General features: G+C 36.4%; 1 protein-coding gene across 1 annotated transcript in view; it reads right to left on the bottom strand.

Moving 5' to 3' along the window:
- Nucleotides 1-18,080, bottom strand: part of LRRC9 (leucine rich repeat containing 9) — a 96,945-nt gene that overhangs the window by 58,242 nt on the left and 20,623 nt on the right. Inside the window, exons 10-15 of the mRNA XM_065872633.1 lie at nt 16,384-16,560; nt 15,936-16,053; nt 12,242-12,374; nt 9,773-9,895; nt 8,995-9,110; nt 3,548-3,760 (exon numbers count right to left, since the gene is read on the bottom strand). Coding sequence (XP_065728705.1) covers nt 3,548-3,760; nt 8,995-9,110; nt 9,773-9,895; nt 12,242-12,374; nt 15,936-16,053; nt 16,384-16,560 — 880 coding nt within the window. The remainder of the gene's footprint in view (nt 1-3,547; nt 3,761-8,994; nt 9,111-9,772; nt 9,896-12,241; nt 12,375-15,935; nt 16,054-16,383; nt 16,561-18,080) is intronic.

An 18,080-nucleotide genomic window follows, 5' to 3' on the forward strand; every position in this document is an offset into this window, starting at 1 on the left:
GTTTCTACTGGATTTCTATACCACCAGTCTGACCACAGTTAAATCTAAACACAAGCTATCAAAGTTAGGGTCTTTAAAAACAGAGAGCCTATTCCCTAAACAAAAGAATGTAAACTTATAAATTTGCCTTCTGAAATCCATCGTGATGTGGCTATAACCTCTTACTCTTCCAGCCACAGCCTCATGTATCTTCTTTGTATTCCAACCTACACCTATACTTCCACTGTCACACACCCTATGTTCTAGTCACACTGAATTCCTCAGTGTTCCCTGAAGACACCAGGATCTTTCAAAACCATGTGCTTACAGATAAAGTATTTCCTCTGCTTGGAAGACAAAAACAATGAAATCTCTCATATCCTTCAAAAATCCACAAAAAACCCACCTCTTTCTGTGGACCTCTCCCAGCAACTCCAAACTTCCTGTATTTGTTTCCATATCTGTCTCCTCCACTGAAATAATATCCTTGGGGCAGGGAAAATAACTTATTCATTGAACCCCCAATACTTATTTCATTGCCTAAAATACAGCAAATCTCAGTAAATGCTAAATGAATAAATCAGTACAAAAGCCAGACATAACTGACAACTCTAATTTTCAGTATTTAATTGTGCTGTAAGAGTATATAAAATTATGTTACTCTGGGTTTTTTATTTCTACATATTTTATTTATTTTTATAGATGTCCTCATGAAACTCGACCTGGTGGGGATAACTGAAAAGAAAATAAGAGGTATGTACCCTTCCCTCAGTTTCTCTTACAGTAACGGCACAAAGAAGGGAGAACAAAGGGTGTGATAGCTAAATATCCTTCTTCTAATATCTAGTATTCTTACTGGAAACCCTAGAAAATTTGCTGGCTTTTAAGCAATATAGGCAAATTTAATATGAAAAAGCCCCTCCATTCTTATGTTATGCGTGCTGACCAAATTAATAGTCAGGTGGAGGTCACAAGCTGCCCAAGGTATTCTGAAGTCTTAACTCTCCTCTCTGTTTCTTATCACAAACCAAAGATAATAAAAAAGACCTACCTTCTGGTGCTGTTTTTTTTTTTAACTTTTATTTAATCCCTTTAAATCTATAGGAATACATGTTCTAGAAGCTCAGTCCAATCAGAGCACATTCATTTATTAAACCTTTCATTACTGAAGCTTTATTACCAAGAATTCATTACTCAACTATGAAATCTTGACAATATAGTTCAGAAACAATTTTTCCATGCTGTCAGCTGGAAGACTGCTCCTGTAATAAGTATACTGCACACTTATGATAAAGGTGGTGATATCGCCATCATGTTATGAAGTTTTCCTTCCTCTCTAATAATAATCCTCTAAGGTAACGACAATCTCCTAGACTTGAAGATTTGGTGGATGATGCTAACACAGTTTAACCAAAGCAATCCCATAAACTTTCTTAAAAAAGTGTTTCAAATATTTTTAGAAGCAGGCTGAAAATTGTTGACCTCACTTATTATTTTAAAAAATATTTTTTACTTTTTGTTTCACACAATCACTTGAGAAAAAACTGTCATCATAAACAATGGATTTAGAAATGTAATGATGGAGCAAAGTAATTGACTTTCAAGATAAAAATCATTTCAGAATTTTTATCTGTACCTTAGCTTTCAGTGCATGCATAGAAAGATAGCGTCATGTAAGAATAATTTGTCTTCTTAAGTATTCTTATCAATTTATCAGTTAATATCAATTTGTTTACTACTTCTGCAGGTTCAAGTAAACAACCCACTTTCTTTGTTAAGAACCACTCAAGACATTCTGTTTTAAAACAAGTAACTAATGAGTATCTCATGTGTGCTAGGTATTGTGCTAGATAATGGCAGAGTTGATGCTAGTCCACTCAGTGTTTATGAGTAAATTAGAAAAAGGCATCCTTACCTCAAGATGCCTTTATTTTCCAGCTTTTAGAAAATTGTTACAATAGGCTGATTTTGTTGGTAAAAGAAATTTTACCAACAGTCATCAAAAAATTGTTGTAGTAAATATACTACTCTTATTTGAAAGTTGCTCCTTAGGTGTGGCCATTTTGTTCAATGTACAATCTTATATTGTTGCCCTCATGCTGGGAATATAAATGACTAAGAACAGCCTAATCTCTGCCCTTGTGGAATTTATAGTTTAGGAAGGATACAAAGCATATGACAAAGGAATCTTACTTAGATTCTTATCTAGACCTAGAGGTAAGAGAAGGAATTAATGCTAAAGTACAGATCAAAAATATGTGTGGGAGTTAACTAGGAGAAACGGGGTCAGGGGAGAACATTCCATGCAGGAGTACAGTACAAGTGCAGAGGCTCTGTGTGGCTGCAAACAGGGTACATTCAAGAAACAAGAAGGAGGCTGAGCACAGATTGCTAAAGCGAGGGTAATATGAGAAGAGTGTGGATAGACAGGCCAGGGACCAGGTCATGCAAAACCTTATAGGCCATATTAAGGACTCTGGTTTTATTTTTAAAACAATTGGAAAATCATTTGAGCATTTCAAATAGGAGTAGTGAGGGGTGACAAATCAGACTTGCATTTTGAAAAGAGTCCTCTCGCTTCAACATGGAGAATGGGTTGTGGCCTTAAAGCAGAAGCAGGACAAGGCCTCTTTTGCATAGCTCTAGTAGGCATGTACCTCCCCAGCCCCCAACACACAGACACACACACCTTGTATTGAGTTATAGTCAAGTTATATAGTGAATAGCATCCAAAGAGCACATTAACAGAATACAATGTGCATGGTGCCTCCTGGAGTTGTGTAGTAGCCCTATGGAAGTAGTCTAGGTCGGAGATAAAGGGAGTTTGGACAGAATGGTAGCAGATTTGAAACGGACAGATTTGAGAGTCAAGATATAGAGGGAGGCTTAATATCTCAATAGAATTTCCTCAGTGTAAAGTAAGTTGCTTCAATAAGTTACTCAAATTCTGTTGATTAATTTTGTAAAGATAAAACTCCTGTATTCTATGTTGATTGGTCCTGGAAACTGTTTTGAAACTTACTATCTTAATCAGTTAAAGAGAGTTTATTTGTTATTCAGGAATGAAATTCCTTGCAAATTACAAGGCTACCTCTAGACCTCCACTGTCCTCTATGATAGCCCCTAGCCACATGGGGCTATTGAGCACTTGAACTATGAACTGAGATGTACTGTGAGTGTAAAATATACTCCAGGTTTCAGAGACTTAGCATGAAACTATCTGTTAATGAATCTTCATATTGCCTGTATGTTGAAATGATAATATTGGGGAGCTATTGAGTTAACTATAATATATTATTAAAATTAATCTTACCTTTTAATTTTAAAAATCTTTAAAAATGTGGCTAATAGAAAATTCAAAATTACATATGTGGTTCATATTATATTACTACTGGACAACACTGATCTGTAGAAGAAAAGGGCTGGGCACTTTTAAAGCATGCCCGGCATGGACAGCATGCTGCCTGGCATCATCAGATAGGTGGTTTAATATCTTTAGATTTCATGTGATAGATTCTGACCAAATTCAAGGTTCATGTCCCCAAATTTTATTCCTCATAATACTCACCACAATATGACTGTAAATGCTAGTCTTGGCAAGGGAAAGTATTGTTTTATCATCCAAGCTAATAAGTTTTGGTCTGGGCTTGATCCTGGGATCCATTTTTATAACTTCATCATCAAATTTCAAATCCTGGGACAATACTGATCCTTCTGAATTTTTTTTGCTCTCTTCTAGGATAATATTGTTGAATGCAGAAAATAAAGAGTGAGCCTTGACCTAAAAAATTTATTTAAAATGTTGAAAATTTGGTTGCTGTATTTATCATTTTGAAAAAGAAATAGGCTATGTAGGAAAGATGAATTAACTTTTGTTCCTGTTATATAGTAATATCTATGATGAGTATCACATTAGGAAATCTATGAGAGTAGATTAAAATTGTGGGCTAAGAATGGGTGTGTCCTCCTGCTGAAAATTCCCTAAAACTAGCAAAAGACAATTTTAAAATATTTTATAACAGTGGAGAGGGTACCAACAAAAGACTAAAAATTGTGAAACATAAATCAGAAGGGACTGAACTGACAGACAAATAGGAGCAGAAATGTAACCTGCAGCCAAAATGTGTGCAGGAGATAACCACTTCAAAGAGCAGATCCCAAGAAACTTGACGTTCAGAGTGAACAAGTAAAATAGCAGGAGGATGCTCTAGGTAATTATCAGGCAACTAAGTAATTATCATAAGAACTGTGGATGAATGGGCAAAAACAACATGAACAAACAGAAATGGGTCTAGAAAAAACCAAAATGGTCCCTAAGAGAATTTTTTTTTTTTTTACTTTTTCATTTTATATTTATTTATTTATTTTGGCCGCACCGGGTCCTAGTTGCAGCATGCAGGATCTTCATTGTGGCATGTGGGATTTTTAGTTGCAGCACGCAAACTCTCAGTTGCAGCAGGCATGGGGGATCTAGTTCCCCAACCAGGGATCGAACCCGGGCCTCCTGCATTGGGAGCATGGAGTCTTACTCACTGGACCACCAGGGAAGTCCCCATAAGAGAATTTTTTAAAATCTGGGAGAACAAAGCATCTATAAAAGAATAGGCTGCTATAGAAAAGAACAGGGTAAATGCTTTGAAGTCAAAGTAAAAACAATTAGTGAAATAGAAAATATTCAATGAACGTTCTGAGAAAGCAAATGGATATGACAGCAAATCAAATTAGTAAGTGGAAGCTAATATGAGGACATCTTCCAGAGCACAGAATTTAAAAACAGAAATGTAAATACAAGAGAAAAAAAATTAAAATACATGCAGAATCAGTTCAGAATGTCCAATGTTTAACAAACAGAGGTTCCAGAGGGCTTAACAGAGAATGGAAGAGAAGAAATGATCAAGGAATTAAGAGAAAGAAACTTCCCAGAGGTGACGAAAGAACTGAATATTCCGATTAAAAGAGTGCATGGGGCTTCCCTGGTGGTGCAGTGGTTGAGAGTCCGCCTGCCGATGCAGGGGACACGGGTTCGTGCCCCAGTCTGGGAAGATCCAACATGCCGCGGAGCAGCTGGGCCCGTGAGCCATGGCCACTGAGCCTGCGCGTCCGGAGCCTGTGCTCCGCAACAGGAGAGGCCACAACAGTGAGAGGCCCGCGTATACACACACACACACAAAAAAAAGAGTGCATGAAGTGGCAAGCAGAAGGATGATGGAGGTCTTTGCTGACATCACTGAAGTCAGTCACAACAGCCAGGGACTTGGCCTCACTACTTCTTGTTATTTCAGTTATTCTGTTTTCTGTTTGTTCGGATTTCTGTGTCTTATGCTGAAAGCATATTTGACTGATACAATCCACTTCATAACAATATAAAATATAAATGCCCAGAACTATACTTAACAAGAAATGTTTAAGATGTATATAAAGGAAAATGTTGGAGAGGACTTGAGTAAATGGAATAACTTATCATGTTCCTGGATGAGAGGCCCAATACTACAAAGTAGTCAGTTTGCCCCAAATTAAATTTAAATTCAATACAATCACAATCAAATCCTAATAGGACTTTTAAATAGAACTTAACAAACTGTTTCTAAATTTTATTTGGAAAGGAAAATGTTCAAGAATAGCCAAGAATTAAAAATATATATATAAGTGGGGACAGGGGAAGAGAATTTGCCCTATCACATATCAAAACATATCATCAGGTTGTAATAACCAAAATAATGTGGTAGGTGTCCAAGATTAGACAGAGAGATCAATGGAACAGAAATAGAAGGATCTATAAATAGACCACTTATATATGAAAATAATTTTAATGATAGCTACTATTTCAAAATAGAGTAAAAAAGATGATGCTTGGTCCATTTTTTTTTTTTTTTTTTTTTTTTTTTGCGGTACGCGGGCCTCTCACTGCTGTGGCCTCTCCCGTTGAGGAGTACAGGCTCCAGACGCGCAGGCCCAGCGGTCATGGCTCACAGGCCCAGCCGCTCCGCAGCATGTGGGATCCTCCCAGACCGGGGTACAAACCCGCGTCCCCTGCATCGGCAGGCAGACTCTCAACCACTGCGCCACCAGGGAAGCCCTGGTCCATTTTTAAGGATAAAATTATTTGACCTCCCCAACCTCACACAGAATAAAACAATTTCTAGATAGAATTAAAAAGCTAAAAGCTTTAGGTACTTCCCTGGTGGCCCAGTGGTAAAGAATCTGCCTTCCAATGCAGGGGACGTGGGTTTGATCCCTGGTCGGGGAACTAAGATCCCACATGCCGCGGGGCCAGCTAAGCCTGTGCGCCACAACTACTGAGCCTGGGCACCTCAACTAGAGAGCCACCTGCCACAACTACAGAGCCCATGCTCCCTGGAGCCCGCGCACCACAACTAGAGAAGAGAAAACCCGCACGCCACAACTAGAGAAGAGAAAACCTGCACACCACAACTAGAGAAGAGAAAACCCACATGCCACAACTAGTGAGAAGCCCGCACACTGCAACAAAAGAAGAGCCTGTGCGCCACAACAAAAGATCCCACATGCCTCAACGAGGATCCCGTGTACTGCAACTAAGACCCGACACAGCCAAAAAAAAAAAAAGGCTAAAATTTTTAGAACAACCTATATTAGTATTGGAAGAAAATAAAGGAGAATATTTATATAAGCCTTATGAAGTGAGACATAAAATTCAGAATCCATAATGTAAAAGATGGAGAGATCTGATCTCTTAAAAATTAACTTGTAAATTACAAATGAAAATGACAAATACTTTTTTTGCTACAAATAAAATGAAAATACAAGTGACAGAAAACATTTGCAATATATATAAAAGATAAAGGATTAACATCTAGAATGCATATAAAGATTTTTCCAATCAATATGAAAAAGATAGAGCCCAATAGAAAATGGTCAAAGGATATAACAGGTGATTCATAAAACTGTAAATAATCTATAAGCACATGAAAGGATAAAATATCCTTTCTTTGGCCATCAGATATAAACAAAAAGATTGATAATACCTGTGTTGGTAAGGATGTAAAGAAACAAGCACTGTCACACACTGTTGGAAATTTATAAAATGATTCAACTTCTGTAAAGAGTACTGGCAAAATCTATCAAAATTAAAACACACATATCCATATATCCTTTGACTAGCCAATTCTTCTACAAATATGTGGTGCAGAAAAACTTCCATATTTGTATGGAAGATGCATCTGCAATGATACTCACTGAAGTATTGTTTTAAATAGTAATAAAATTGGAGACAACCTATGTTTTATCAACAGGGGAACAGTCAAATAAATCAGAGTATTACTGAATAGTATGAAGTCATCAAAAGACTGAAGTATAGACCTATGTGTACTGAAGTGAAATTTGTCCAAAACATATTGTTAAAGGCAAAAAATTTACAGAATACTTAGAACTTGACTCTACTACATAAAATGGTATATGTTGTCATATGTGTAAATGCACAGAAAAAAAGGTTGAAAGCAAACTCACAAAGCTATTAACAGTGGATGCCTTCAGGAAAGGGAGTGGTGGTGGGATTGAGGTGAAAGCAGATTTTCATGTTTATTCTATATTCTTCAGTACAGTTTGAATCTTTTCCAGTGAGACTACAGTTATATATTACTCATGTAACATATTTGCATGATAAAATATTTAGGTGTCATAATGATTTGTTTTGAAAATTAAGTCCTTTAAAGAATAATCATTTTATATTTATATATAGGCATACCTTGTTTTATTGTGTTTTGGTTTATTGCCATTTTTTACAAATTGAAGACATCAAGCAAGTCTATCGGTGCTATTTTTCCAACAGCCTTTGCTCACTTCATGTCTCTGTGTTATATTTGGTAATTCTCATAATATTTCAAACTTTTTCATTATTATTATATTTGTTATGGTGATCTGTGATCTGTGATGTTATTATTGTAATTGTTTTGGGGTGCCACAAACCATGCTCATATAAGATGGTGAACTTAATAATTGTTGTGTGTGTTCTGACTACTCCACTGACCAGCCATTTCCCTGTCTCTCTCCCTCTCTTTGGGTCTCTCTATTACCTGAGACAAGACAGTCTTAAAATAAGGCCAGTTAGGGGCTTCCCTGGCTTCCCTCGTGGTGCAGTGGTTGAGAGTCCGCCTGCCAGTGCAGACGACACACGTTCGTGCCCCGTTCCGCGAAGATCCCACATGCCGTGGAGCGGATGGGCCCGTGAGCCATGGCCGCTGAGCCTGTGCGTCCGGAGCCTGTGCTCCGCAACGGCAGAGGCCACAGCAGTGCGGAGGCCCGCGTACCGCAAAAATAAATAAATGAGTAAAAAAGGCCAGTTAGTAAGCTTACAATGGCCTCTAAGTGTTCGCGTGAAAGGACGAGTCACATACCTCTCATTTTAAATCAAAAGCTAGAAATGACAAAGTCTAGTGAGGAAGGCATGCTGAACGCTGAGATAGGCTGAGAGCTAGGCCGCCTGCTCCAAATAGTTAGCCAAGCTGTGGATGCAAAGGAAAAGTTCTTGAAGAAAATTAAAAGTACTACTCCAGTGAATACATGAATGATAAGAAAGTGAAACAGCCTTATTACTGATATGGAAAAAGATTTAGTGCTCTGGACAGAAGATCAAACCAGCCACAACATTCCCTTAAGTCAAAGCCTAATCCAGAGCAAGGCCCTAACTCTCTTCAATTCTATGAAGGCTGAGAGAGGTGAGGAAACTGCAGAAGAAAAGTTTGAAACTAGCAGAGGTTGGTTCAATGCGGTTCAAGCAAAGAAGCCATCTCCATAACATAGAATGCAGGGGATGTGGGTTCGATCCCTGGTCAGGGAACAGAGATCCCACATGCCTGGGGCAACTAAGCCCACGTGCCACAGCTACAGAGCCCTCGTGCCCTGGAGCCCATGTGCCACACAGAGAGAAGCCTGTGTGCCACAACGAAAGATCCTGCATGCCTCAACGATGATCCCACGTGCCGCAACTAAGACCCGCCGCAGCCAAAAAAATAAAATTTTTAAAAAATGAATTCATACCACTGTAATATACTCAAATTCTACGATGTATTCAGGCAAAACAAGGTCATGATCAAAGACAAACCACTTGTACTGTCGAATGCTGCAATCACAGTTTCTTTGTCCCATGATAGAATCTAGGGTAAAATAAAAAACAAAAACAAGCAAAACAAACAAACACTCTTCAAAATGATATTTAATATACTTTTTTCACCCTTACATAGATTAATAAACAACAAACTCAGTAAGTTCCAAATATTATGTCATTGAGGTTTTTTTCTCTTATATCTTCCCTCCACTGTAGACAATTTCTTAATTCTATAAATACTAGTCACCCTTTCACTACACAGACTAGTAGCGTTTAGTTTTATTCATCTGCTTTTCCTTTTCATACTTTTTCACTTTTCTATTCAATGTTTAGCCATATGGTTTTTGACAAATATATTACTTTTTTGTTGTTAAAAGTTGGGTAGGTTCTATTTTCTAAAATACATATATTATACATATATATATATATCTGTGTATATAAAACAAACTTTTACAAAATAAAATATCTACAGGCACACATATATAACTGTCACTGAAATAGGAAGCAGAAATAGCTGTTAATAGCTAGGAACAGGTTTTTATAAAAAAGTTTATAAGTTTTGTTAGGTAGAGGTTAATAGCTAGGAACAGGTTTTTATAAAAAAGTTTATAAGTTTTGTTAGGTAGAGGTTAAACTGTAAGCATCTGTATTAAATGAAAACATTTTGTATTCAGAAAGATGAAAAAAGATTTATCTTCATCGCAGACATACTTAGTAAATATTTTCGAGGAATGAACACTGAATTAATCATTGGGTAGTTGGCTTGGCTGATGGAGTCCTGATCACGAGCCTGAACACTCTGGCCAAGGAAAACCTTTGTAATCAGGAGGATGCCTAGTGTGAAAAAACAAAATGTTTGAACACTAATTCATTTGAATAATTTTCCAATATCATCTTCCTTATTGGCCCCAGACTTGACTGTATATTTTGTAAAGGTAGAGATCCTGGCTATCTTGTCGGCCACCGTAAAGCACATAGCACACTGCTTGATCCAAAATAGAAGCTCAATAAATATTTGTTGCATAAATAAAATGTTTATAAAAGAGAATTCCTGTGATTATATCAAGCAAAGCTTTACAGAGAAGGAAGAAGGAAAGAAGACAATATTTATCAATATTTTTATGAATTAATTTAAGAAATTTGTTGTTCTTGTTAACTGGGTAAAAATTCATCTCTGTATCATCAGCACATAGCTTAGATCATAAGAGGCACTCAATATATGTCTACTGAATGGATGCACATTTCTCTTCCCTTTAGATATTAAGGAACCTTGAAATTCACTAAATCCTAAGGATCTCTAGGAGTCACTGAATCCTATGAAACAACTTGTAATTACTATGCATAAAGTATTCAGATGACTTTTTAAAACTATGTACAAGTTATGAAATGTAAATTGGGAGAACCTAATTGTTTTAGAAAGAATATTCCAGAAGGATCAAGAAAAACATCATGGATATTTCTTTTTCTTTTAAAGATTTTTTTTGATATGGACTATTGTTAAAGTCTTTATTGAATTTGTTACAATATTGCTTCTGTTTTATGCTTTGGTTTTTTGGCCACAAGGCATGTGGGATCTCAGCTCCCTGGCCAGGGATGGAACCAGCACCCTCTGCAATGGAGGGTGAAGTATTAACAACTGGACTGCCAGGGAAGTCCCTATGATGGATATTTCTTAAATGAGAATGGAGAAGGATGAGAAAAAAAGCAAGTGGTTTTTTCAAATAGGAGTTCTTTCTAGATTCAGTAATCTGCTTAATTTTCTGATTATTATTAACTGAATGAAAGACTGCAAAACACACATAATTTAGTTCAGCATGCATCATCTTAACAGAGCTAGAGTCTGGAACCTAGAATATTACTTTTATAGAATTCAGTTAACCAAATTTCTGACTACCCAGTCTTTAGAAGGTTGAGTAGTTGAGACCAAAGAATAGATGTCCCTTACTCCCTGACCTGATCAATTCCCTTTATTTTACATTCTTTGGTACTATGCATTAATACTTCATCTTTGTAGCTCTTATTATAATTATAATTTTACATTTATTTGGATATTATTGTTTGTAAGCACCATAACGGAGAAACTGTCTAGTCTGTATTGACTAAATCCCTATCACCAACCAAGTGCCTAATACCCAGTAAGCATTCAATAAATACTGGTGGGGGGCTTCCCTGGTGGCGCAGTGGTTGGGGGTCCGCCTGCCGATGCAGGGGACACGGGTTCGTGCCCCGGTCTGGGGAGATCCCACATGCTGCGGAGCGGCTGGGCCCGTGAGCCATGGCCGCTGGGCCTGCGCGTCCGGAGCCTGTGCTCCGCAATGGGAGGGGCCACAACAGTGAGAGGCCCGCGTAACGCAAAAAAAATAATAAATAAATAAATAAATAAATAAATAAATAAATACTGGTGGAACTGAAGAATGAAAAGTGGAAGAGGGTAGGGCAAGAGAGGACATGATGAGCTGGTCTTTGTCTCCAGTCTGTGGGTACCTGGGAACCTCTCCCAGAAGTGTCCTACAAACTGACTCATGTACTTTTATTTACATATATTCAAGATGCAAATAAAATACTAATAACTGTGACTAAATTAAGATACCAAACATTTATCTTCTATAAGGCAACTTTAAAGCAATCCACACACTTCACAATTTGTCTTTAGCCAACTTTAGATTTATAACCAGATTTTCTTATCATCTTATATTTTGATAATTAAGGACAAATAAGGCCTGTCTTCCTGAGTGCTTTATATAATGATTATCATATAAATAGGCCAAGTTCTCTTTTCTCTTTCCTATGAATTTGGGGTTTGTATGGTGATTGTGTGTGTGTGTTTGTGTATAACATGTACATAAATGTGTTAAGTTTATTTTTAGGACACAACTTAATGAACAAAAGCAGATTATGAAAAGTGTTTATTTCATATAAGATGGATTAAATATGATTAACGAATGAGTCTCATCCTATTGATGTTGCTGGTGATAATCACTCAGTAAATATTTGTTGACAACCTGATTAAAGTAATAGATCAGAAAGTCATGTATCACTACACTGGTAAACACTAAATAAAATGGGTTTCAGAAAACCTCCCAGGTTGATAAAACCAAGTATCAAAAATATTATGCAAATAATTAATGAATTTGAATACTTAGAACTTAAAAGTTCAGAAACACCGCATACTTGTATTACCATGTCTGAAGAGCTCATGCTCAAGAGAGTTTTTCTTCTCATCCTTGTACTTTTGCTGTAGAAATTCAATTCTGGGACACTCACATATACTCAGGCTGTTAGCAAGAATAACAGCTTCTTTTCTGAGAGGCAGCTGTAAAGAAAAAACAAAGTATGAGTATTTTTACAAGATTGACAATACTTCAACTTTAGTAAGATGGTTTATCATTTTATGTTTATGTGTCTGTGCAAGGAAACTGCAGGTCAGACTCATTGAAAAGAAGTAGATAACCTTCAGGTGCAACTTCATTCTATAAAACCATTTATATATTTTAAATTTATATGCAAATAGATTTATGAAAAGTAATACAGAACAACATTTGTTCCTGTAAAACCAGCCAGAGTCAAAACTGACCACTCTGTGTGGTGCAGGAGCTATAGTTTTGCACGTTTTCAAGGATACTCCACTAGCAACAGTGCAAATTCCAAAAAGAAAATTCTGTGGGAAATTACACTGAAGATTCTTATTTAAGTAAATAAATAGTCTAATAATTGGTCTAATAATCTACATTATTTTCCAGATACATCTCATTGTGCTAATGCATGGAAATTTTAGTTTGCATTGTGATTAGAGTTATTTCTTTAAAAATGTTTTATCAGAAATATTCATATTACTTGCTGTGAAAGCAGCTCTAAAACAAACAAAAATCTCTATTTTTAGCAGTAAAAAAAAAAAACCTAAGAGAGATTATATGATCTATCCAAGGACTGAAGCAGAAATTGGCAAAGTCATGACTTGGACTCAGGTCTACTCCTCCTTGTCACTTCTTGGAGTTTTGAAATTATTACTAGCTTAATATTAGTAGCCAAATTATCTAAAATATACCTTTTATATAAATGCTGAATTGCCTATTTTCTTATTGAAACCTGTTATTCAAAGAGATTTAGAAAAATAAGTACTAAAATGTGGCTCATCTGATCACAAATTCCACATTCTAGTAATTATAATCTCAGATTTCCCATGAACATCACTAAATATCCATTAGATGGAGGCTATGTGCATGGCTCTCTGCCTGGACCAGACACTGCCACACTAAGCCAAATCCTCCTTCTCAGCTGCTTACACAGCATATCTTTTTAATCAGATCCCATCTCTTAAATGATGCAGAACATAAATATCAATCTTTACTCATTGTGTGCACAACATAACATAGAAATTTAGCTTATCTGAGCTTTGTGCTACCCAGTGATTTTTCTAGCCAATTATCTTGCCCCATTTCTAAGATCTTAACAATGAGAGTAATTGATGGTGTGTGGAGAAAGAAGGGCAGAATAGTAAACTTTAACCTTCTGGTATTTTCTTGTTTAGAGGCAAGACGGGGAAAGAAAAGGAAACAAAGATGGGACAATCAGAAAAATGTGAGGATAACAGTAGTGTATGGATGCTAAAGGAGAGTTTCAAAATGGAAAGAGCAATCAAATGTTTCAGCAATAACCTGCCTCCTTAGCACAGAAGGCTGCGTGTCAGTCTCACAATCAAATGTTTCAGCAATAATGGTGAATTTAATAAAAAATTTTCTATGTGCCAGGAACTCGTCTAAGAACTTTTTTGGTAAATTTTAATAATATATTTTATTTAATCTAATATTTTGCAAATATTATCATTTTAATATGTAATCAATATAAGAAATTATAATCTTTTTTTCTGTACTAAGTCTTCAAAAACTGGTATTATATGTCTTAAACTTTTAGCACACCTTAATTCTGACCAGTCACATTTCAAATGCTCAGTAGTCACATGTGGGTGGTGGCTACTATATTGGACAGAGCAGTGTAGAGCGCTGCTGGAAGGATTAGAGATATTGTATCTCCTTTAGGAGATGCAGGGGATAAAGTGCTAGCACAGTGTCTGGCAGGCAGAAAACACACAGAAATAGCCCCATCCTTCCTCTACCCTTTGTGCCCATGATGGTTCAGAGTTCTCTGATATGACCCTGAGCACTTCACTCACCTTCCTCAATTCTTCACCTCCTTCCTACTTCTCTTCCAGAAAGTACAGTGAGGGCACTCTCACTATACCACCCTGATGAAGCCACCATCATCTCTGGCCTGAGCTGCTGTAGGACCTCCCCCGTATAGTGCCCCTGTCATTGCTTCTACTCCCTCCAATTTATTCTCCACCAAGAGGTTGGAAAGCTTTATTGGTGATTTTTTTTTATTATTGTGGTAAAAAAAACACATAAGGTTAAAAGCTACCATTTTAACCATTTTAAAGTGTACAATTCATTGGCATTAAGTACATTCACGATGTTGTATAACCATCACCACTATCCATTTCCAGTACGTCATCCCAAATTGAACCTGTATACTCATTAAACAATAACTCTCTGTCCCTCTATCCTCCCCATCCCCTGGTAACCTCTATTCTACTTTCTGTCTCTACCAATTTGCCTATTCTAGATACTTATGTAAGTGGAATCGTACAGTATTTGTCCCTTTGTGTCTGGCTTCTTTTATTTAACATAATGTTTTCAAGATTCATCCATGTTGTAGCATGTATCAGAATTTGATTTCGTCTTATGACTGAATAATATTCTCTTGTATGTATATACCACATTTTATTTATCCATTCATCTGTTAATGGACATTTGGGTTGCTTCTACTTTTTGGCTATTGTGAATAATGATGCTATGAACAAGTATCCAAGAACCTTTTTGCACATATCTCACTAAATCCTAACCATTCTGTTAAGAAGATACTATTATTATCTTCACTTTACAGAATGGATGAAACAGGCACAGAGAGGTGAAGTCACCCAGCTGGTGAGTAGGAAAGCCAGGATTCAAATACAGCAATACTTTGATTTTATGTGTGCCATGATGAGAAAAGGATTAGGAAACACTGCTCTATACCAGTGTGCTACAGCTGCCACGTCAAATGGGTGGAGGACCGAGAAAGGTTGATTGGATATTTTGGAGCTCAGGACTGACCAAGGATAAAGCAATATCAGTATCAAGGTGGGGAAAATGAAGTAGAGAATAAAGAAATGGTGGCAGTAAAGGTAAAGAGAAAAATAGGATGATAGAAAGCACAGCAGTGTTAACTGAATGAATTTTTTCAAGATGGAGAAGACCTCGGAGAGTTTAAAACGGATTAAAGAAGTGGATTTCAAAATCATCCACAAAAGGATCACAATATAAAATATAAGATGCCTAGAAAGATTAAATAGATAATAATGAAGATAAAGTAATTCATGATTCAACCAACTGTAGATTGAAAATATTTTTAAAAAAGAATTCTGGAAAGTTCCAAAAAGCAAAACTTGAATTTGCCCTGCTTCCACAACTATTTACATAGAATTTACATTGTACTTACAACTATTTACACAACATTTACATTGTATTAGGTATTACAAGTAATCTAGTGATGATTTAAAGTATACAAAAGGATGTGCATAGGTTACATGCCAATAGTATGCCATTTCATTTAAGGGACTTGAGCATCCTTGGATTTCGGTATTTGTGGGAGGTCCTGGAACCAATCCCCCTGGGATACTGAGGGATTGTACTTTCCATGATAGCACTAAGCTTTTTGTGAAACAGTATACGTTTGCTCTAACATGAATGAAAGCATTGAGAATCAAACCACGCTTAATCAGTGGCAACGTTTTATTCATTAGGAAGAAAGCATTATTCTGAATGACATTTTATGTTACCTTGCTCGTTTCACTGTCTTTGAATCCTTTTTCAAGTATTTGTAGCAGATGCTTTTTCTTCACTGTAACTTCAGGATCAAAAACATAAAAAAGGCATTCCAGCATCTGTCGACAGCTCCTTAAGAATAATTAAGACAAAAAAAGTTTTAGAATTGATTTCAGAAAAACCTAGCTGTAGATAAGTGACCATATGCCTTGCCCAGGATATTTCCCATTTACGCTGGATGTTCCAGTGTCATTATTAAACTTGCACTCCTCCTCAGTCTCAAAAAGAGCTCCAATGTGGATAAACTATGAGGTCATCCTAGTCAAGGAAGATGCATGAAAAGGAACTATTTACTGACAAGGATATTTTCAATATTGTAAACTTTTAAAACAGAAAGACTTTCTTTTACAAAATAAAATCGGACTGTTGTAAAAATGTTCCTTATGGAAGTTAACTTCTTACTCTGAATCATGCATATCTTCATTGTCCAAAAACTTTTGGAATTTCTCTTCAAATTTTAGTCTCAGAATACGGTTGTTAACCTTGATGACACGTTTTACTTTCACTCCTTTAATACCATACGTTCTGAAGTCCCATGTACAAAAACGTGATAGAATTAATTCATAGCAGGAATTAAACCTATATGGGAATACAAAATATATGCAAAGAAAAGAGATTTTCCTTAAAATGTTGAGAACACAAAGTTACATATGAAAAAAGTAATAGCTAATATTTTTTTTTTTGCTAAAGATAAATGGTCATATAGTATAGCTCTGATTTGGTTCTTATTCAATCAGTAAAAGAGGCACTAAACTTTGAAACATAAAATAATAGTTCTTTTATTAATTATTATATATTTGTTCTGACTAAAAGATATGGAGCAATCCTCCTTTATTGAAACACTTCCTTTTTTGGCTTCAGTGAAACTACATGCTTCTGGCTTTCATCTTACTGGCTGCTCTTTCATGTTTTTCTTTTCTGCTTCTTTTTCCTCTGACAGACTTCTAAATGTTGGATTGCCCCAGCAATCAGTCTTTGGCTCTCCTCTTGTTTCCATAAACTCTATCCCTAGGTGATTTCACCTGGTCCTTTGTGAATACACATTTTAAATATATTATTTATATATATATATAATACATATACATATATATTTATTATACTAGTAAATTCCAACATTTTATTTTCAGGCTTTACCCTTACCCCACTTAGCTGGATATACCCACTCTTGAACATCCAACTACCTGCTTGCTGTGTTCACTTGTATATGTAATAGGCCTCTCAAATTTAACTCACCCAATACACCTGCCTTTAAACCTGCTCCTCCTGAGTGTTTTCTACCTCAGTATATGGCAACATCACCTAACTGGTAGCTTAGGTTAAAATCCCAGGAATAAACCTTGCCTCCTTTCTTCCTCACCAATATCCAAGTCTTCAGCAAGTCTGTTTGACTCTACATCTAAAATACATCCTGAATATGACCCTATTTAATCATTACCGCTGCTATTTTCCTAGTTAAAATCACCATCATCTCTTAGTTGGGCTATTGCAATAACTTCATAACTAGGGATATAGAAGTGAAAGAGGCAGGGTCCCTGCTCTCATGGACCCTATCTTCCAAGGGAGTTGGACAAAAAAATAAACAAGACATAAAAAAAATCTAAACTGGTAAGTGTTCTGAAGAAAGAGAGGCTTGGGGCAAGGCTTGGGGTAAGAGAGGCTTGGAGAGGCAGGGGATACTTAAGACAGGTCTTGGGTAAGACGTTCAGAGAAGATATTTGAGCTAAGAATTGAAGGAGAAGTAGGGGCCTGCTGTGTGAAGATCTCAGGAAAATGTACACAATGCTCATTTGCTCTCTGCTGCCCTTGCCTGGCCATGCTCACAGTAATAATTCTGGCACTGTCTTAAAAGTAGCACAGAATTTAGATTAATTTGAAATTTAAGTGGGGGGCGGTCAAGTGTATGGTGACAGATGGAAACTAAATAGTTGGTGGTGAGCACGCTGTAATGTATACAAAAGTAGAAGTATAATGTTGTACACATGAAACATATAATGTTATAAACCAATGTTACCTTAATGAAAAGAAGTAAAAATAAAAAATAAATGTGAAAAAAATGGATCAGTTTGAAAAGGAAGTTAAGTGCTCCTATATGGGGTATA

Source organism: Phocoena phocoena, chromosome 2 (assembly GCF_963924675.1).
Source record: "Phocoena phocoena chromosome 2, mPhoPho1.1, whole genome shotgun sequence".
In the NCBI taxonomy this organism is placed as follows: domain Eukaryota; kingdom Metazoa; phylum Chordata; class Mammalia; order Artiodactyla; family Phocoenidae; genus Phocoena; species Phocoena phocoena.